This window comes from Rosa rugosa, chromosome 7, assembly GCF_958449725.1.
Source record: "Rosa rugosa chromosome 7, drRosRugo1.1, whole genome shotgun sequence".
In the NCBI taxonomy this organism is placed as follows: domain Eukaryota; kingdom Viridiplantae; phylum Streptophyta; class Magnoliopsida; order Rosales; family Rosaceae; genus Rosa; species Rosa rugosa.
In genome coordinates, this window is record NC_084826.1 from 30,466,473 (window position 1) to 30,488,087 (window position 21,615).

The window sequence follows — 21,615 nt, forward strand, 5'->3', positions numbered from 1 at the left end:
GGACAAAAATAACCTCGGTCGAAGGGGAAAAAGAGCACAACACACCCTTCACGTTTCGAGGTGAACATGTAGACATCTCCCCCTGATGTCTGCGCCTCCCCCTGATGACTACGATCATGGGAGTTCAGATAATTTCCGCAAGCCAATTCTTGCCACATGTTTCTCGAACGTGGATTTGGGCAATGACTTAGTAAACAAGTCTGTCTCATTGTCCTCAGATCGAACCTGGTTCACTTTGATCTTGAGGAGTTTCTGTTGTTGCTGATTGTAGAAGAATTTGGGCGATATATGCTTGGTGTTGTCGCCTTTGATGTAGCCTTGCTTCATTTGTTCAATGCAAGCAGCATTATCCTCATAAATGCTCGTTGGCTCATCTGTGGTAGACTTCAAACCATAATTGCTTCGAATATGCGTAACTATGGATCAAAGCCATATACATTCACGAACTGCTTCGTGAAGAGCAATAATCTCTGCATGATTCGAAGAAGTAGCGACTAAGGTCTGTTTTGTAGACCTCCAAGATATCGCGGTTTTTCCCATAGTGAAAACATAACCAGTTTGGGAGCGACCTTTGTGTGGGTCAGAGAGGTACCCAACATCAGCAAAACCTTCCAAAACACTTATATCGTTTTGGGATGGGGATAGGGGACGCAGTCCACCATGTGTGGCGTCCCTGCCACTTGATGGGTCCGAATCCATCTTCTCTCTGTAGGGATAGAACAAGCCCATATCGATCGTACCACTTAGGTATCGAAAGATATCTTTAACACCAGTCCAATGGCGTCGTGTAGGCGCAGAGCTATATCTAGCTAGCAAGTTCACAGCGAATGAGATATCCGGTCTTGTGCATTGTGCTAAGTACAATAATGCGCCTATTGCACTTAGGTAGGGCACTTCTGCCTCTAGCATTTCTTCATCGTCATCTTTTGGACGAAATTGATCCTTCCTTGGATCAAGACTACGGACGACCATTGGGGTGCTTGAAGGCTTAATCTTATCAGTGTTGAAACGCCTAAGCATCTTTTGGGTATAAGCTGATTGATGAATCAGGATACTATCTCTACGGTGCTCAAGTTCTAAACCGAGGCAAAACCGTGTTTTCCCAAGATCTTTCATCTCAAACTCGGATTTCAAGTGTTCAGCGGTTTCCCTTAACTCTTTAAGGGTGCCAATTATGTTCATGTCATCGACATAAACCGCTACTATTGCAAATCCGGAACTTGTCCTTTTTATGAACACACATGGGCATAGTTCATTGTTGACATATCCCTTTCCAATCAAGTAGTCACTTAGACGGTTATACCACATCCGTCCGGATTGTTTCAATCCATATAGTGAGCGTTTCAATCTAATCGCAAACGCGCTCCGTGGTTTAGAGCCACTTGATTTGGGTAACTGAATTCCATCTGGAATCTTCATGTATATTTCCGTATCTAGATCCCCATATAGATACTCAGTAACCACATCCATAAGCTGCATGTTCAGTTTTTCAGAAACTACCAAACTGACAAGGTAGCGGAACGTTATGACGTCCATTACGGGAGAATAGGTCTCCTCGTAGTCGATTCCAGGGCGTTGTGAGAAACCTTGCGCCACAAGGCGAGCTTTGTACCTTACAATCTCGTTTTTCTCATTACGCTTTCTAACGAATACCCATTTGTGACCAACTGGTTTGGTGTTGGGCGGTATTGGCACAACCGGTCCGAATACCTTTCTTTTCGCTAGAGAATCAAGTTCTGCCTGGATCGCATCTTTCCACTTTGGCCAATCAGCTCTACGTTGGCATTCATCAACGGAGCGTGGTTCGATGTCATCGGTCTCAATAATCTCACGCGCCACTGAATACGCGAATACATCATCAATGATGATGGAGTTTCTTTCCCATGTCCCATGTACACTAGTGTAATTAACAGAGATCTCTACGTTCTCAGGGATAGGTTCTGACATTGAGGCGTCCCCCAATGATGTCTCTTGGACATAACCATAATCCGGAACATTCTCATGGGACGGATTTTGGGTATCGATGATCAAAGGATTTGTTTGTGCCTCATTTGCTCTCTTTCTAGGGCGAGTATCCTTCGAACCAATAGGTCTACCGCGCTTTCTTGCAGGACCTGCGGCCATAGATGCCACATCATTGCCCTGTTGGGCAATGGTGCCATCTCCTGGTGTCACAGGAGAGGCGTGATGTCCAGTATTTGGGACATCGATCCTTGCAGGCACGTTTGCAGCAGGTATGTGTGATCTCGTCACTTTGGCAACATCAGAAAACGCATCAGGCAGAGTGTCTGCTACGTTCTGGAGCTCGATTATTCTTTGCACTTCAAGTTCGGACTGTGCAGTACGGGGATCGAGATGAGACATAGTGGGGACAGACCACGACAATTCCTGTCGTTCCTGTTGAACATATGTGTTCTTATCTCCCCCTAACGAGGGGAAGACTGTCTCATCAAAGTAACAATCCGCAAATCTAGCGGTAAAGAGATCGCCTGTCAAGGGTTCAAGGTAGCGGACGATCGTTGGAGATTCATATCCAACATAAATGCCCATCCGTCGTTGTGGACCCATCTTAGTACGCTGTGGTGACGTAATAGGCACATAAATGGCACACCCAAAAATGCGTAAGTGCGAGATATCGGGCTCGTACCCAGTCACTAGCTGTAACGCAGAGTAAGATTGGGTGGCAGTGGGTCGTAGACGAATTAGCGTCGCTGCATGCAATATTGCATATCCCCAAGCAGAAACAGGGAGGTTGGTGCGCATAACCAATGTCCGTGCTATCATCTGTAGTCGTTTGATAGCGGCTTCTGCGAGACCATTTTGGGTATGAACATGGGGAACTGGATGCTCTACATCAATCCCCAGTGACATGCAATAGTCATCGAATGTTTTCGATGTAAACTCCCCAGCATTATCAAGTCGAATTGACTTAATAGGATGGTCAGGGTAGTGAGCCCGTAGACGGATAATCTGGGCGAGGAGTTTAGCATAAGCAGCATTTCGAGTGGACAGTAGCGCGACATGTGACTAGCGTGTCGTCGCATCAACCAAAACCATAAAGTATTTAAAAGGTCCGCATGGTGGTTGAATGGGTCCACAGATATCCCATTGGATTCTCTGTAAGAACGGAATGAGTATTTTGGGATCCTTTGCGTAGGACGGTCTCGGTCCTAATTTCCCGAAGGAACAAGCTTTGCAGAAAGAGCGAGGGGCCTTAGAAGCAACCAATGAAGATTTTGGTTGGGTCTGAGCGTCTGTAGCGCTATTAAAAGCAAAGTGTGTGACTACATCTCCCATTATGGCGTCATGGCCACTAGGAGGAACAACCATGGCGTCATGCTCAGGGATGGCGCCATTAATGGCGTCATCACATGGGACTTGGGCGGCCCTATGGCGCCCCAAGACGGCTGCAGCTCCAGATGCTGCAATTGTTGCGGTCTTGCTAAGTCCTGGAATCAATTTTCGATTCTTGCTTCTTCTCACTCTGAAGAATGGATGTCCGTGTGAAGTCTTTAGTATACGGAGCATCAAATCACGACCAGGATGTCCTAGTCGGTCATGCCAAAGCCAATATGTGTCTGAATCCAAGAGATCTTCTCTTATGACATTGTGGGATTCAATTGGTCGAATTGTAGTGACATAAAGTCCACTAGATTGACACATAAGCTGCTCTAAGATGCGCTTTCTTCCGCAATCATTAGAGGTAATGCAAAGGAATTCTATCCCGTTCTCACTATGCGTTTCTGCATGGAATCCGTTGGCTCTAATATCTTTAAAGCTCAATAAGGTTCTATTTGCCTTAGGAGCGTAGAGAGCTTCAGTGACTTTAATCAAGGTGCCATTAGGCAAAAGGAATTGAGCCATTCCATGTCCTTGAACTAAATCTGATGGCCCAGCCATCGTAGTCACAGATGAATATGTAGGCAACATCTCCAAGAATAATTGCCTATGTCGTAGAATGGTGTGCGTAGTCGCACTATCCGCAAGACATTGAAGTTCATCCATTCCTAAAAGAAAAGCTCGTAATTAAAAAAATGAGTCATAAAGAGAAGAACTCAACTTTTATTAATAAGCCAAACGGAATTACATCATCGTTTCTTTAACCAAAGAAAATCTAATCCAATAAACTAGTTAATGCAAAACAATGGTAGTCGTCTAACTCCTTTCAGTAATTCCAATGTAAATGTGACCAGGTGAGTAGAGAGATGTCGGTGGAGCGAGGCTCACTTAAGTACCACTTATCTCAAAACCTTCCTAGACATCACACTCACATTGAGTACGCCTACTTTGAAGAAAGATTAATAGCATTGGCATCTACTATAAAAATAATATGGCAATTGCCTACATCTCTTGGAAATAAAAAGATTTAATCAAAATCGCCAGTTTCTGGGTCTTGATCCTTGTAGTCTTCCACCCTTAGATCGAGATCTCCATCTTGATCTTCTTGTTCCATGTAATTTGCCTCCCTTGCTTCACGATACATCTTGTATGCGTTTGCAACGTTCTGGGATGCAGTACACTTCTTTGCCCAATGTCCACTTGATCCACATCTGAGACAAGCATCATTATGGTCAGGTTCCCTTGATCGAGGCGCTCTGGGAGCGTTTTGTTGACGGTTATTGCCTTTGGTGGCGTTACCACCATAACCAGAGGCTTGGCCTCTCTCTCTCTTCACACGTTTACCTCCACGGTTCCGTGCACGCCTATCTTGGCGATTTCCTTCCTCTTTAGGGCGAGAATATGGACCAGAACGTCCAGAATTATCCCTACTCTTAGGGTTTCGCTCCTTGCGTCCTCCCTTGGAGGCGCGACTATAATTAGACTCCGGAATTGACTTGGTTCCCACGGGTCTGGAGTTATAGTTCTTCACAAGTATGTTGTCGTGCTTTTCAGCTACGTTCAAGGCACCAATTAGCTCATGAAATTTTGTGATGCGTCTGGCATTGACATCAATCCGATAGTTTTTGGCTATCATCAATGCAGAGACGGGGAAGGTGGAGAGAGTTTTCTCGATCAACATCGTATCAGTGATGTTCTGTCCACAGAATTCCATCATAGACTTGATACGAAGTGCTTCAGAATTGTAGTCAAGTACAGACTTGAAATCACAGAAACGGAGGCTAGACCATCTCACTTCTAAGTCTGGAAGCAGGGAATCACGGACGTTGCCAAAACGGTGCTCGAGTTCTACCCATAGTCTTCTTGGGTCTTCCTCATTGAGGTACTCATTTTGGAGCGCGTCATTCATGTGCCTTGTCATGAGGATGATGGCTTTAGCTTCATTCACCTCTCTCGTAGCTCTATTTGCTTCAAAAGCAGCAGCTTGTTGAGGAGTACGCACGTCCTGACTTAGCTCTTGGATCGTACTCAGGATCCCATCAGCCTTAAGATGCTGGCGCACATCACGGACCCACTTGTGGTATCCAGCGCCTGTTGTCTCTAGTGGAGCGAAGCTCAACTTGTTCAGGTTACTCATCCTGAAAAACAACAAGAAAATAGGGTTAGTTTCGGAGCGAAGAAGGCTACCACGAAAACTATAAAATTTCTGAGCGTAGTCGCTTCCAAGAAATTAGGGATTTTCTGAGCGTAGTCGCTTTCAAGAAAATCCGATTCCAAGAGGGGTTTTGGATTAGATCGAAACGACGATGTATGTGGTCGATCGTTTTCTTCTCAACAAACTCTAAGTTTGGAGGACTCTACAAGCTCCAAGCTTGGAGTGAGCACGAACCCCCACAGTTCGGCTATTGGTCTCTCCTTGAAAAAGAAAGGGGGGTAGAAGAAGGGATGTTGGAAGTCCCCGAGAAAAAAGAAGAAGAAATTGAAAAACTTCAAAAACGGGAACTTTTAGAAAAGTTTACCTTGAAAAGATGCCGGAATTCTTGACCGGAAAAGATGTTGGTTGGGCTGTGCAGTGATACTGCAGGGTCGCTGCGAGGATGTCGCGAGGACGCTACGGAGATGTTGCGGGGCCACTGCGGGGATGCGACTGCTGCAGGGATGTCGCGAGGACAGTTGCGGGGCCGCTGCGGGGAAGTCGCGAGGCCGCGAGGACAGTTGCGGGGATGCTGTGGGGATGCGACTGCTGCGGGGATGTCGCGAGGACAGTTGCGGGGCCGCTGCGGGGATGTCGCGAGGACAGTTGCGGGGATGCTGTGGGGATGCGACTGCTGCGGGGATGTCGCGAGGCCGCGAGGATAGTTGCGGGGATGCTGTGGAGATGCTGCGAGGCCGCTAGTGAGTCGCGGTCGCGAGGGCAGGCGAGCGCGCGCGAAGGTAGAAGGCAAGCAGTGCTTGCGGGCGCTACAGGGGCAGCGAGGCTAACCTGGTAGGGTTAGCGATGAGTTGCGACGCGGGGGCAGTAGTAGCGTAGGCAAGGCAAATCTGGTGGAGCTTGATCAATTTCTGGGGTTTTGGTTTCTAAAGCTAGGGTTAGGGCTCGTGCTGATAATGTGTTGTAGAGAAACTGAAATTGAGAGGAATTTACTGTGTATGTATCATTGATAATAGGGGCCTCTTTATATAGAGGATTACAATGCATAGAATCTCAATCATACAAGGAAAGTAATTCTACATTGATTAGGATTCTAGATCCTTCTAATCAAATCCTATTACCACTAGGTCAAGTAACCTAGAGTTTGGGCCAAACACAAATAGAGATATCCTTAAACACGTTCAACATATATATCATACATTTTTATGTCACATGATCTTAATCATATTTAATATATATGAATACTTTAATGAGTATGTAGTGAAATTGGAAAATGAAAATAGATAAGAAAAATAATAAGGAATACAATCTAATATTATTGAATTGGAAAGTCTACATAAAATAAATATAATATTTTTTTGGTAAAATTATATATTGTCCTTAATAGTCATTTTATAGTAGGTTATATATGTCATTTAATAATTCATAATAGAGTGAGGTCAAGTGAGCAGATTTGGAGGTCCCAATAGAAACTCTCTAAATAGTATTTTCCCAAATTTATGTACCATAATCTATTACATTTTTGATAAAAACATTACATGAAAAATTGCTAACAACAACAAATCTCGCGGAATCACGTGGACTCCTTTGCTAGTCAAATCTAGATCATAAGGAATTCCGGTAGAAGGGATCCATGATCACCATCTATAAATTGTCGCATTGTAAACTGAGCCGCTTGGGTAGAGCTATTTAGAACCTCAACCCTTTCCAATTTATTCTTCCACCTATGTTTGCACCAGGGACTCGGTTGGCGTACTCACTATAACGAATCGTGTCTAGTGATGATCTGTTTTCCTAATCCAACCAACCTTTTGGGTCTATGAAAGTATCTAGAAAACTCTGCATAACGACTATACTAGAATAATTTGACCATGGTCTTCCTAGATACACTTTTACTGGGAACTTTGAGTTACGAAGTTCTGTGCTTGCAGTAATAATGCAGTTGTCAATAACTATGGCACTAATGTTTATTGGGTCTCGGTTTTGTGCAGTTATTGTGATGGGCTGACCTTCTTGTGGTTGTCTACCAAATATATAACAATTCTGTAGAACTACTTTAGCATGACCAAAAATAAAATCTACTATACCATAGATTTTGCAATCTCTGAAGAACTGAATACCGAGTTGTGTATAAAGAGTGTCTTGGAACCCTATGATTCTACATCTGTACAATACAGAGTAGTCGGAACTGCTTCGGACTGCCACAGCTTGCCTTACTTCTGGCCCAGCGGTATTTTGGAATGTGATGTCTTGCACCAAGAATCTGTCCCCTTCAATTGCTTTTAAACAAACAAAAAATAAAGTTAGTTTCCTAAATCACCTAAATATTAGAGTTGTAAAGGAAGTCAAATAAGGGTATACATGTAGTTACCTAGTGTTGCACTTTCGGATGTGCGAAATTCTCCAATATTACTTCGGTTGCCGGTGATTATGGTTTTGTTGACTCCTTCACCGAGAAAAGTGAGATTCCACTTTTCTTTGCCGATACTCAGTATCTCGTCATATACTCCAGTTTTGATCTTGATCGTGGAGCGAGTGGGGCTATAATCTGGGGCAGCGTTGATGGCATCCATAATCGTAGTGAATTCTCCCGACCCATCTTGCGCAACAACCTTTTACGGGAAAGTATATAAATGTTATTTCATCCTATTTTCTCTAAATAATATATATATATATATAGGACAAAATTCTAAATTAGAAAGAGCTTGCTTCACTATTTACGCTTTTTACCCAAATATGTGCAATTTGCTCAATAACTTGTTTATTTTCAACCTCCATTCCTTTATCAAAAGAACTTCTAAGAGGATAAGAATTTAACTAGAACTTGTAAGTAGAAAAGCAAATGGGAGAAGGATTTCAAATTTGGCGAAGTTCCAAATTAGATGTAACAAATTTAGCTTGGCTTAATTTGATAGGAGCATTTTTATGCGACGTTTTAATAGTTAACTCCTCATATTTTGCTTAGTTATTTCCTTTACTTAATCATTTTTAATTAAGTTTCTATTTTCTAGGTACATCAAAGAAAATGACAATGAAATGAGCTTAAAGACACATGAGAAGGATGTGAGACATTGAAGATGACAAAAGCAAGACACAAAGAGTCCCAGTTGAACTAGGAAAGCAAAAGAAGATTCTGGAAGGTTTAAGAACATTTCATATGAAGAGTCCTTGTTTGACTAGGAGTCCTGATGAGGCTAGGAAGCCTGAGAGCATTAGGAGACCATGTGGCTTCAAGATTACTCAAGAAAGCTCAAGATTCTTCTAGAATATTTTGGGATTTTCTGCAATTGAAGTAACCTAATCATTCTAGGCCTTTTGGGACGTGAAAATGAGTATTTTTGGGGGATAAATTCATGATTTGTCGTGAAAATAAAAGAATATTCAAGAAGGTGACGTTTTGAACTTATCCTGGAGAAATTCAAGGGATTACAACAAGCTAGCAAAAAGGTTGAAAACAGGTCCAGATACATTCCTTGAACTCCACACTCCATCCTTGGCCGAAATTAAGGAGATAAATCAGAAAATAATCATGTAATTAATGCAAAGATAATCTCCCTAGAATCAAGGTGCTAATTTGAAGGCTTCTTATTGGTTGGATGACACGGAAATGATGATGTGAAATTATCTGATTGGCTACTGCTGTGTGGATTAATCAGATAAATCCTAGAAAATAAAAAGAAGAATTTTGAAGGCATAGAGACCAAGTTGCCATCCTCCTATAAATAAGAGCATCATTGGGACGTTTCTGTCACGCCCCTGATTTTTAACACAATTAAAAATCGATATATAACCCCATAATTATACATACGTGAACGTTCAGCCATCAATACCAAAAACCTGGAAAACTTTTTCCCTTTATACAATATACATAATGATGCCCTGAACCCACTATGTCAATATTGACCCGCCCACAGAGTCATATATTACATAAGCTTACGAATTAAATTGTCAACAACAAGATAAAACATAAAAGCTCCTCAGAGTTTACTACAAAGCGGAAGTCATAACAATGGCAAAGCCAATCAAATTTGCTTTCTACCAGTTCTGCTGCCAACAAGATACCTCAGCTTCAGCCACGATTTCCCTAACCTGCAAGGTTAACCCCTACACCGTTTGAATAGTGCACCGGGTTGTCACACAACCCGGTAAGCTTTTGCAAGCCCGTATGAGTAACTCAAAACAGCTCACACCAAATCACGGGATAAAAGCCCGCACAACTCACGCCAAACACGAGGAAACCTTTCGACTCGAGAATAAGGAAAACATACCATGCTTCCCAAAACAATACTCTTTTCCAACAAGGAAATCACAAAAGTCACACCGTGACAAAATCATATAAATCGTTAACCTAACAATTCAAATATGATTAATCGATCCAACCTGGATAAAACACATAAGCACATCAATCATACCTATCGTTAACCTAACAATAGCATATGATTCACAAGTCCTCCCAGGACATTTAAAAGAAAGAATCCCCGAAACTCTCTTTTAAAAACACGTACTCATGAGCATCAGATAGCTCCCCGCTACCCCCCATGATATACCAGCAACAATTCAGTCCAAGCTAGACACACAACACATCAACACAGATTCACCACGAAGCCACTAATACATGAATACATATGTATGTATGTATGTATGTATGTATGTATGTATGTATATCCCATAATATATATATGTACACATAATCATTCACTCAGAAATGCCACCAATACATGAAGACATATATATATATATATATATATATATATATATATATATATATATATATATATATATATATATATATATATCCCATAATATATATATGTACACACATAATCATTCACTCAGAAATGCCACTAATACCATCTATAGTCACAGTTAATCTCATAACTCCAAGACAATATGGTAACTAGGCTCATAACACAGATAAATCATTGGTCACCATCTGCAACCTATCACCGTCGGTGACTCTTGGTTTTCATACCCCGTCTGGTCTTAGAACCAACTGTTGGTCACCATCTGCGACCCATGCTTTTCAGACCCCATCTGGTCTCAAGTCAACGTTAAGTAAGTCACACCTGACCTAAAAACGTTACGACCATCTAGTTCGGCTTTCCCCATCCCTACTCACTATCTGTGACCCTTGCTACAAGGACCAATACATTTAAAATGAGTCACGTTTGACTCAAAAATGTAACATCAAGTTCAATACTTTTCAAACAATATAAAACATCTTTTTCTACAATATTGTTTCAATGAAAAGTCGCATTCAACAATAATATGAACACCATCATGCATATTATTCATCACACATCATCCACAAGAATATATATATTTCACGTAAATATATATATACGTAGTCATTCGCTCAAGAATGCCTACTAATACCAACTATAGTTTGCAGTTAAATAATTAACGCCAAAACAATAATGGTAATTCCGTTCATAATGAAACTTGTGAGATTACTCACCTCGAAACTCCCGCTGCGTCTTCAATACTGAACAAGGCAGCCACACCACAAAACAACCGTCCAAGGATACCTCGTCAAGCACCTAATCACATACGGTTTCAACTTAGCAACAATCCACAAACGATTTAAGTCCGAAACCCCTGTTTTGAACTAAAATCTCCAAAGTGACGCCAATCGAGGTGAAACCACATCCGAGACCACCCAATGTCTCCGAAATACTTCTACGATCGATATGCCAAAACCACAAGTCGATCGGAAGCTCGAATCCTCACGGATCGAAACATCGAACGGTCCGAAACCGTAAAAATCACAACATGCTCATACGATCTCCAAAAATTACAAACAATATATCGAAATGCTCGTATCGACGAGTAGATCGAACTCAGAAACATAAACTATCCCTGAGGTGGCCGGAAACCGCCGGAAAACACCACCACAGTGGCGGCACCGCCGCCAAACCAAACTCGGAATTTGACAAAACTTCCAACACCAAAGTTCTTCATCTCAACCCCAATTTCAACTTTCATAACTACAACAAAGTCCAATTATAAACCAATCGATCGAATTTTACCTTAGAACAAGCCAGACCGATTGAAACCCTAGAATTTCAAAGCTTCGATTCGTCCTCCACAAGTGAAATCGTCCCAAGTCGCTTTGGGAGAAGCATCAACGTCCTATGGGCTTCAAAAGCCCTCAAGAATCATCGGCAAAGGTGGCCGGAATCGGAAGTTCACACCTGGGTCCGACGCAGCTCCGCCGCCAAACTTCTCGGCCTTGCACCGCCCTCCACAGCTCGTTTCATGCTCCAATTCTTCCACAGACCTCAAGAGGGGATTGAGGTTAAGAGAACCCACTTTGAATCGCATCCTATGGTGGCCGGAGGAGGGAGAACGAAGCCGGCGAAGTGGAGAGGAGAAACCGGGCTCGGGGGAGAAGAGGAAAGCTCGGGTTTCCATTTTGGGAAATCTGGGATTTTCTGCAATTTTCCAAAAAATTCGTCCTTTTATACAAAAATGGAAAGTTTTTCCGAAGCCCATAACTTCTTCATACAAACTCCGATTCTTGCGTTCCGCATGTCCACGAACTCGTATCGACGTGCTCTACAACTTTCGTGAAGGAAGTTTTCGAAGAATCTCAACGTATCAAAAGTCAACCTTAGCAACCCCCCTAAAGTCATACTTTTCGAATAAAAATTCATCCGGAACACTTCCGCTCCATCCACGAGCCACGAAATCGTCCAATACCCACAATCTAAATTCTGGAAAATCCTCGGAAAGTAAATACGAATTTCCGGGGCATCACAGTTTAACACACCACTTCTCCTATAATTCTAAACACCAAAAATTCTCTCCATTCTCTAGTCTTCAGAAGCTCTGCGTCTCAACCAAGGAGGAGAAGAAGTCATGCAATACATCAAGATCCTAGCCACCATCCACCGTTGTGTCGTCCTTAGAAGATTGCTTGCTTTCAAGGATCTTCAAGTTCTTCGTCTCAAGGCTTTGTCATTCATCTTTCACGGTGTATTTCATACTTTCTTTTGTTTTCCTTTGTTTGACTCGTAGAGTTATGAACTCTAGTTAACATGACGTTAAGGGCAAAGTATAAAGCTCATTTATATGTTTTGAAATAAAATTGTGATTTCTATATGTTGATTTCTATGTTGCTTATGTGAGATTGCTTGATTGATTTTGGATTACAGAAAACTTTTGCATGTTTGTGTTCTTTGGTGGCCAACTTAGGATATATGCATGTAATTGGCTCTCGATTTAGGTAAACAATTCACCTAATAGTTTTGTGAACCTAAATCATAAGTAGTACAAAAGTCGAAATCAATTAAGGAGGATTGCAAATAGATGAACTTTTTCATACTAGGTTGTGCACTTTGGTTGACATCATTTCTTTGTTCTTCATGCATTGAATGTGTTCTTGAGTAGCTAGCTTTCTAGACTATGATTGTATGTTCAATAGGATTAATTTATGTGCTTTCATTTAGATTAATTATTTAAGGAAAGTAAAAAATGGGAAATCGTTTGCTTACTAACGTTTCACATGGTCAACTTCTTTCTCATGACATAAAAATATCAACTATAGGATTTGTGATTGGATTTCATTCATATGGATGTGGTTTTGATCTTTGTTCCTTGCGTTCCACCCGTTGTATATATATTTTACATTTTTAATTTTCTTTTAATTTTTAATTTTTAATTACAAAATCCTAAAACCCCCTTATTTGTGTTTACTTGTATATATCTTCATTCTTTGTTTTATTTTTGTAAATAATATTTTATACTTATATTAATTCTTTATTTGTTTATGCAACAACAACAACAACAACAACAACAACAACAACAATATTTATATATAAGATCAGATATAAAGAAGAAAAGGTTAAGAACAAATGAGAAATCTAATGAAGGAACAAAAAAATTTCAAACACTTACGAAATATTGACTAGGCTCCATTAATCGAAATGTTGATGAGGGAATTGAAGTAGTAGCATCAGATATTGAAGTAGCAAAAGTGAGGAAGAGAAAGAGAGAGAAAATGGTCAGTGTCCTCATTTTTGGAGTAAGAGATTCACAAACAGAGCTAGCTGCTTGGTTTTGAGTTTTAGTACTCTGGTGTGTGTGTTGGTATTGAAGCTTTCAAGCTAACACCAACTACAATGGGTGACAGGTTTACAAACAAATCACACCACACTCTCACTCACACTTAAAGAAAAGAAGCAAGAACAACAAAGCAAATGAAGAGAGGAAATGGAAGACTAGCTACTGCTATCTTATTGATGAACTCTTCAATGAGTTAATTGGGATGATTACAACACATACTAGCTCATCCCTTATATAGGGATTCTTACAAAACATAGTAGACAAAGCATTGAATGCATTGTCTATGGTACAACTTGACTTACTGCAGTACTACACCATGTAAATGAGAAAACAATAAATATGTAATGAAACTTATTCAAACTAAATTGTTTAGCTATATGTATAGCCTTTTTCTTTTCTTTTTCTTTTTTTCACATTTTAAAGAGGATCAAAGGAGAAAAACGTGATTGTCATCTAGATGGCCTTCAATCCAACAGTTGCATCATTGATTTGATTTGCAATTTCAACAATATACACACACACACACACACGAAAACACATTACTAGTAATATATTAAATGGTATTTAATACTTCAAAAACATCCACAAACGAGAAGAATAAACATATAACAAAGATTTTCTTGTATTCATATTCATGTCAATTATCAAACTTGAAAATAGAATTTGTGAAGATAAGGCTTTGTATGAGGGTGTGAGAGTGCCCGACTAGAGATCCAATTCTATTTTAAGTGAACTGGGATGCCAAGTATTCTTTCTCTTCTTTTTTTTTGGACAAAGGGATGCCAAGTATTCAACAGTAACATTAACTAATAATGTTTTAATGGAGGTCAGCTGGAAATATGCATCAGCCTGCTACTATAATGAGTTTGATTTTTTTTTTTTATATTACTATAATGAATTGGGTGGTTCTAGTTGGACCTCCAAATTTGATATTTGGACCTCTCTTACTTATTGAACCTCCAATACACTTTTTTGAATACTTAAAATGCTAAGTACACCTCTTTAATTTTACCTAAACACCCTTGAATAATTATATATGTATATTCAACAATTTGTTGTTGTTGTTTTTTTTTTAATCTCCATCAATTCAACAGTCTTGTTTGGAGTAACTATTCATCGTCGCCATGGAGAAATAGTCCAGAACGTTTATGGAGCCGGAAGGTAGTCCTAGTCGGATGAAGATGAAAGTGAAAGATTTGAGAGTCCCGTTTCCACAAGATACGAAAGGCTTGTATATTAGAGTAGTACGCCCTTATATTTTGTTCCAATCTTTCCTGGCCATTAATTGGAATTTAAAAGCTTAGAAAGCTGGGTAGAAAAAGAATGAAATTATATAGTTAACTTGAATTATGATAGGGAGGGAAGGGAAGGGAAGGGAAGGAAAGGACCTGGAAGACAAGGATTAGTGTCTTCAAATAGGGGTGCAAACGGAAAATCTAACCTCGATGATCTCTTCTCTCAATTTGCTGCACATGCACGCCATATATAAACTTTTTCTTTCACACTCCCACAGATCGATTGTGCAGGTTTATATACCTGGAATCCCTTCTGCCCAGGCATAAATAATAGCTTTTTCTTTCACTTTGAATATATATGTACGTAATTAGGTCTACGGGTTTAGAAACGATATTAAATTGAAATTTCTATGAAAGTATCATTCCGCATCCAAACATGAGAGATTGAAGGGAGAAAATGCTATGAAAGTATAAAGAAAAATTGGCTACGATTTATCGTGAAGGTAAAAAGAGTTTTTTTTTTTTTTTTTTCAAAACTCTTTGTCCTTATTTGTCTTTTCATCTGAGCTAGCAAAGTTTATTAACAATTGAAAAAAGATGGAGGTCCAAATATCAAATTTGGAAGTCCAACTAGAATCACCCTAATGAATTTGATTTGGTTGAAGGCGGGTGACAAGAGAGTAGCATATTAGACTAGGTGGATATGTGGGACTATGTCATTTACTTTCTCTTTCTTAAACTGGTAATTAATTTTTGAATACTACTTTTTACTAGCAAATAGCCAAATACTGCCCAAGCATTCATTGTATTTGTTTCCTTATTATCGAATTTAAATTCAAACGGGGCTCTTGGGATTAACTGAAGCAAAAATTTTCCTGCAGCAAGAAAGATACATTCCAAGTTCCCAACGCTATAAAATTCATTAGAATCCTAGCTGTGCTTGTTGTGTACCCTTTGATTAGGATATCTGAACTGAGTTGCAATGAATTTATTTTGTACTATTTGGTTAGGGGTAGCTCAAGCTGAGTTTTAAAGTTTTGGCAGGTAGATATATGATAGGGAAAAATGCATAGACAGTGTCTGGAGACTCTGAAGACTATCAAAATGATACCTGGACTTTCAAACGTATCAACCTAGTTAGTAATTTTTCGTATTATACGCGAATAAAACACGTACTTACGTTTTTTTCAAAAATACTTCAGTACTTCGTATTTTTGAAAGGGACTCGTTAAATTTCCCGTACTTTTGATGCAAAAAGTATTATACACGTACTATACACGATTTTTACATTTTTTTTCTTCGTATTTTACACATATTATTGAACAAAAATGAATATAAATTAATATTTTTAATTAAAATTTTTAATTATTTAATTAATTAAAAATATTTTGCCGAATTTTTCAACAAACTATTTGATAAAATGTCCGAATAATACACGTACGTATTTTTCGCATACTATACATGTCACGTTTTTTACTAACTATGCTTCTTAGTTTGCTGGGGTGCATTGGAACTCCCTTCCCCCTGAAATGAAAAAATAAGTTAATGTTAACTTTTTGAAACACTTAAGACCAAAAACAAACCAAGTACTGTAGTGACTTACTCCTTGTTGTGCAGCTGCTACTTTTTTGGCCTTTGTGATTGTGCAACTCAACATGTTATGGCCTTTTTTGAAGCAGACTTGGCATGTCATCTTGGTGTATGTTCTTGGCATCTTTGATTTATCAATTGGGGCAGGTACAGGCTGCTTCTTCTCATCCGACTCCTTGATTCTCTTCATTTTTGGTCTGCCAGCTGCTTGCTTCTTATATGGGGGAGGTGCTATAGGGTAGTCCACTTGGTCCCAATCATCCTCACCAGCAATAGGATGAATAATGGGATTATAGGATTCCATATAAGTACTTGGCATCAAGTAATCATCACAAAAAACAGCAGGCTCTGCCTTTTTGCTTCTGATGGCACAAATGGCATGGACGCAAGGTATTCCACTAAGCTGCCACCTCTTAAATGTGCAAATGTGAAGCCTTAGGTCCACTACATGCTTGCTGCCATTATCTCCCCCTCCAATTATTTGGAACTCAAATTCACTAGAGTGATAAGCTCTATAACAGCTGGTCATTTCTGCCACCTTCTCTAATATCTTCCTAATCCTTAGACCAACCATGTCACTCCATCTTTGAGCTGCCACTTTCCTGTTTGCCATCCTTACCATTATATCCATCCTTATCTTCTCCAACATTGTTATAATAGGCTTGTTCCTAGCTGGCAGGATTGCTGCATTGAATGACTCACAAAGATTGTTCAACAAAAGGTCACACCTTGATGTATCCCTGAAATAAGCCCTACTCCATTATTCTGGAGACTTGTCCTGAAACCAAGTTCATGCCCCATCATCCAATCCCTTCATCTCATTCATGTGTTTGTTGAACCAAACCCTGGTGCTTGATCTAGCTGCATCCCACACTAGTTGCTTCAGCCCTTCACTCAGATGCTTAGCCTTAAAGTTGTTGTATAGGTGCTTGACATAGTGTCTATCTTCTGCCCCAGAAAATAATTCAGCAATGGCCATCCCTAAACCTTTTTGCTTGTCTGTGATAAATGTGTAAGATGAAGGCCTTTCCATCTTCAGATCCCAAGCTAAGTACTCCAAAAACCATCTCCAAGTGTCTCTGTTTTCAACTTCATTAATTGTCCATACAATAGGGAACATACCATTGTTCCCATCAACACCAACAACACTAAGTAGTTGACCACGGTGCTGACCTTTAATATGGTAGCCATCTAATCCAATCAAAGGTCTACAACCCTCAATCCACCCCTTCTTGCAAGCTGCCAGGCAGATATAGAGCCTATGAAACCTCCTCACTTCACCTACCATCTTTGTCATGATCTCGACTGTAGACCTTGGGTTACTCCTCAGCAACTCCTTCTTGTAACTTGCCAACATATTGTACTGCTGTATGTACTGCCCATCATTCATCCTTTTGGCCTTTGCTCTCCCTCTTGCAATTTTTGCATGCTTACATCAAGATTGAATTTCTTTTGGATATGGTTATGCATCCCTTTCCTGGACCACTCCTCATCCACCAACAAGTCTTCATGTACTTCCTTGGCTATTCTGTGGTATGTTAGATGATGACTCTCTATAAGATGAGCACACTTATGCTCAGGTTTCAATGTCTTGATGACAAGAGTGCTTGGACCAAGTTCTGCAATGTTGCTAGCATAACATTGAAATTAGGATTTGCGATGCATAAACGTATCCTTCTATAAGCTTTCAGCATCCTATTGAAATTAGGATTTGCGAGAGATTGGGTTGAGTTAGTCATGACCAGCGTGTCTACTGTCAGTTACTCTTTTTTGGTGAATGGGGAGGTATGTGGTTATGTGAAGCTGACTAGAGACGTCCGGCAGGGTGATCCATTGTCACTGTATTTGTTCATACTTTGTGCGGAAGGTTAATTTATCTTCTCTGATAAAGCATTTTGTGCAACAGAGGTGGGTGAAAGGTATGAAGCTTACTCCAGACGCTCTGGTGTTACATCATCTGTTATTCGCTAATGACAACTTTTTGTTTGGTACCGCGGATGAGGAGGAATGCCAACAGGTGCATAATATCCTTTATACATAGAGAGATGAAACGAAGAGTGCTTGGACCAAGTTCTGCAATGTTGCTAGAGTGACAGACAGTTGGCATTAGCCCAGATTTTGGGGGTGCAGCTTGTGGACAAGCATGATAGGTATTTGGGGTTACCTACGCATATGGGACGTAGTAAATCTGCAGCTTTCAGTTATCTTAAAGAGAAGTTGTCGAAGAAGCTTATAAGCTTAACAAAAATAAACATAAATGTTTCACTAGCTTCTTCTTCTTCTTCTTTTTTTTTTTTTTTTTTTTTTTTGATAAACGTTAATTTCATTGCTAACTTAAACATAAAAATATATGGGACAAAGTCTTAGTCTTTGTTCACCATACACATTCTCAACATAATATTTCAATTCACGAAATGAAATCAAGTGAGGACTTTTTTTTAGGAACAGCAGCCACCATTTTGTTCACCATAGATATTCCCAACAAAATACTTCAATTCATGAAATGAAATCAAGTAAGGACTTTTTTTTTAGGGCTGGTCTCTCGTTTTCTCTCTCGAGGAGCAGCCGCCGCCATTTTTTTCTGCTCCGTCCGACTGCGCGTCTTTAGGATGTCATAGTCGGACGAGTCTTCTTTGACTCAACGCTAATCTACTATCCCTACCAGAGTGGGAGCTGGGTATTGGGGGAGAATAAGCACTTTAGTGCCTTGACTTGTCCGCTGGATCGCTTTCGATCTGGTGCATATCGGGTTTGTAGGATGAGGCTCGTGAGATGGCGACACATGTGAGGTTGTGCACGATGGGTTTTGTGTGGTGGATGAGGGGGATTTTCCAGGTTTGGCTAAGGTTGCTTTGCACTGGTTTTGTTTCGGCGGGATGGCGGAAGGCGACTGCACTTTGTGTGCAGCGGTGGTCAGGATCGGGCACGGTGTGCAGTGGTGGCAAGCATCCAGGAGGTACAGGTTGATGTGGTAAGTGACAGTTGACGTTTGACGGATCTTGGCTTGGGTCGTGGTCGAAGGGGGAGTGTTGGGTCTCAGCTTAGGCTTCCATTTAGCTGGGCTGGCTTGGGGTCGAGCTTGATTTGTTTTGGGCCCATGCCCAATCTTGTTAGGGTATTTTATTCTAGCACCTAAATAATTTAGGGTTAGTTCTTGAGCTGTTTCGAAGTTTTGCCTAATAGTGTCAGGTTACTGGTCACCTCTGGTCTTATTTACTTTAAGATAATGTTGCCTGTTAGGTAGCCCTAATTTTACGGCTCCAATTCAGGTTCAGCCCTAGGGCTCTCTGAGGATAGCTCAATCTTGTCAAAGCACAATTCTTGGGTGATCTGTTGTTTGTAATGTTATCTACATTCATTAATGGACTGACACCAATATTCTCTTTAAAAAAAAACACACAATAATTCAATTCTCATAAAAAATAGAAAAATCTAGAGTACCAAAATTTGCATAAGTGATTTATACATTAGGGCCTAAAAATTGAATGATCGAGATGACGAAATACGGTCGAAAAGTGGGTCCGACAAGAGATCTCTTATTAGACTCTTAAAATAGCAAAAAAAAAAAAAAGGAGGGATCCTTTAGCAGAAGGGATATATATATTCATATATTCAGATGAGATGTTAAATTCAAGCCAGCTGGGGAAGATGGAACTCATGGAAGTCCAAGAGCTTCCGTGACATTGGGTTTCCGGGTATGTTTTCTTTGTTCTTTTAGAAGTATGTGTCTTTAGTCTTTTGGATTTTTATTGATTCATTCAAATGCATGCTATAGTAGGTTCCAAGTCTTAGGTCTTCTCAGAAATTTTTTTTTTTTTTTTTTCCAAATAGAAAGCGGAACTTAGTGTAGCTCTGTTGAGACTTGAGAGAAATTGTGCTATACTTTCCAATTCTCAGTTGTTGATGTGCCAGCCATATTACTATAAGCTGATTTGCGCGGAAGCTAATAACATCCAGGATTCCAGGGTGTAGGCAACAAGGCATGCTATGTGTGAGCCATGAAATTAATTGTAGTTTTTGAACAAGAGGAAAAGAAGAGAGAAGAATAAATATGAACACAAAGGACGAGGCCGATAAACTGATACATAGGAGGGAAGGGATTGAACTACACACCTTGAAAAAAGTCGTCATATGAAGTTTGACAGAGTTCGATCAGATTTTTTTTTTTTTTTTTTTTTTTTTTAACAATGATCAGCATTTTCGTTTAAAAGTTAAGTTTCACCACCAAAGAGTTGCCTTGAAAATTGGAGAAACATTCCATGAATAATAGTATGTTGATTTAGTGAATTTTTCTTAATGCGTGTTTATGGTCTAGAAGGTTTAATTCCACCACAGCTTTAAAAATTATGTTCTTATCGTGGTATTCCGATATAGAAACTATCAAATAAAAACGAACATACTTATCCTTCCTCATGGTGACCTAGACCCGTGTTTTCCCATATACTTAGCGAAAAAAATCAAAAAGCTCTTTTTTTTTCCCTCTCCCGACCTGTGTTTGGTATGGCTATACTTTTAAGAAAAACTGGCTTCTGCTTATTTCTGTGAATAAGTAGCTGAAAAGCAAAGTAGCCAAAACTGGCTTTTTATAAGTGCTGTCAATGGCAAAAGCAGTGACAAAGTGTTTGGTAACTCAAAACTGGCTTGTGCTTTATGTTTGCAGAATGATCAATTTGGACATGAAAGTTACTTTACCTCGATTGTTTGGTAATACAATGTAATCAAATGTATTATGTCCTCACAACACAATACTTGGATTGGAACTACCATGGAAATCAAGTAAACAATTTGCTGGATAAACAAATTAAAGTTGTACAAATGATAAACAAAAGGATAGAGCGGTGGATAAACCATTTATTTTCTTCACTCAAGGCCTTGCAGAATGTAATCACAGGTAAATTCTAGTCCTCTGGCACCCACCCACAAAGGTGCCAATCCATGGAGAACCGAATCAGCAAAAGCCCACCCTGCCAATAGTAAGCAGATACCATCAATACAAACTACAAAATCAACATTATTATTCCAGACTGACGCAGTCGGAATGATCGGATTGATAACCTAGGTTTACCAGCAATAAACCTAACAAAGAATTCTGGAGTCCACCAGAGATAAAAGAGAAAATCTCTATTTTATTGATAAAAGATGAAAGATGCGTTCTGCAGCCACATACGGCTGCTTAAATAAGAGAAATAAAACCCTAGGGCGACTAACATTGAACCCTAAAGCCCATGGGTA

The 21,615-nt window shown here is 40.0% G+C and overlaps 2 protein-coding genes across 2 annotated transcripts; both read right to left on the reverse strand.

Moving 5' to 3' along the window:
- Positions 1-7,285: 7,285 nt before the first annotated feature.
- LOC133723158 (pectinesterase/pectinesterase inhibitor PPE8B-like) lies at positions 7,286-8,064 on the reverse strand. Its single transcript, XM_062149981.1, has 2 exons — positions 7,863-8,064; positions 7,286-7,770 (listed from the first exon to the last, which is right to left on the reverse strand). The coding sequence occupies exons 1-2, from the start codon at positions 8,062-8,064 to the stop codon at positions 7,286-7,288; spliced, it is 687 nt and encodes a 228-aa protein (XP_062005965.1).
- Positions 8,065-16,269: 8,205 nt separating this feature from the next.
- LOC133723159 (uncharacterized) lies at positions 16,270-17,032 on the reverse strand. The gene is made up of 2 exons (XM_062149982.1): positions 16,397-17,032; positions 16,270-16,317 (listed from the first exon to the last, which is right to left on the reverse strand). Exons 1-2 carry the CDS (start codon positions 17,030-17,032, stop codon positions 16,270-16,272), a joined length of 684 nt encoding a protein of 227 aa, XP_062005966.1.
- Between the last annotated feature and the right edge of the window lie 4,583 nt (positions 17,033-21,615).

What these genes read in the sequence shown, in the direction of transcription:
- LOC133723158 (XM_062149981.1), bottom strand. Translation starts at nt 8,064, where the DNA reads ATGGATGCCATCAACGCTGCCCCAGATTATAGCCCCACTCGCTCCACG. An exon ending in ATCCGAAAGTGCAACACTAG is followed by an intron (nt 7,771 to 7,862) that starts GTAACTACATGT and finishes TTTGTTTAAAAG; the next exon opens with CAATTGAAGGGGACAGATTC.
- LOC133723159 (XM_062149982.1), bottom strand. Translation starts at nt 17,032, where the DNA reads ATGTTGGAGAAGATAAGGATGGATATAATGGTAAGGATGGCAAACAGG. An exon ending in TAGCAGCTGCACAACAAGGA is followed by an intron (nt 16,318 to 16,396) that starts GTAAGTCACTAC and finishes TTTTCATTTCAG; the next exon opens with GGGGAAGGGAGTTCCAATGC.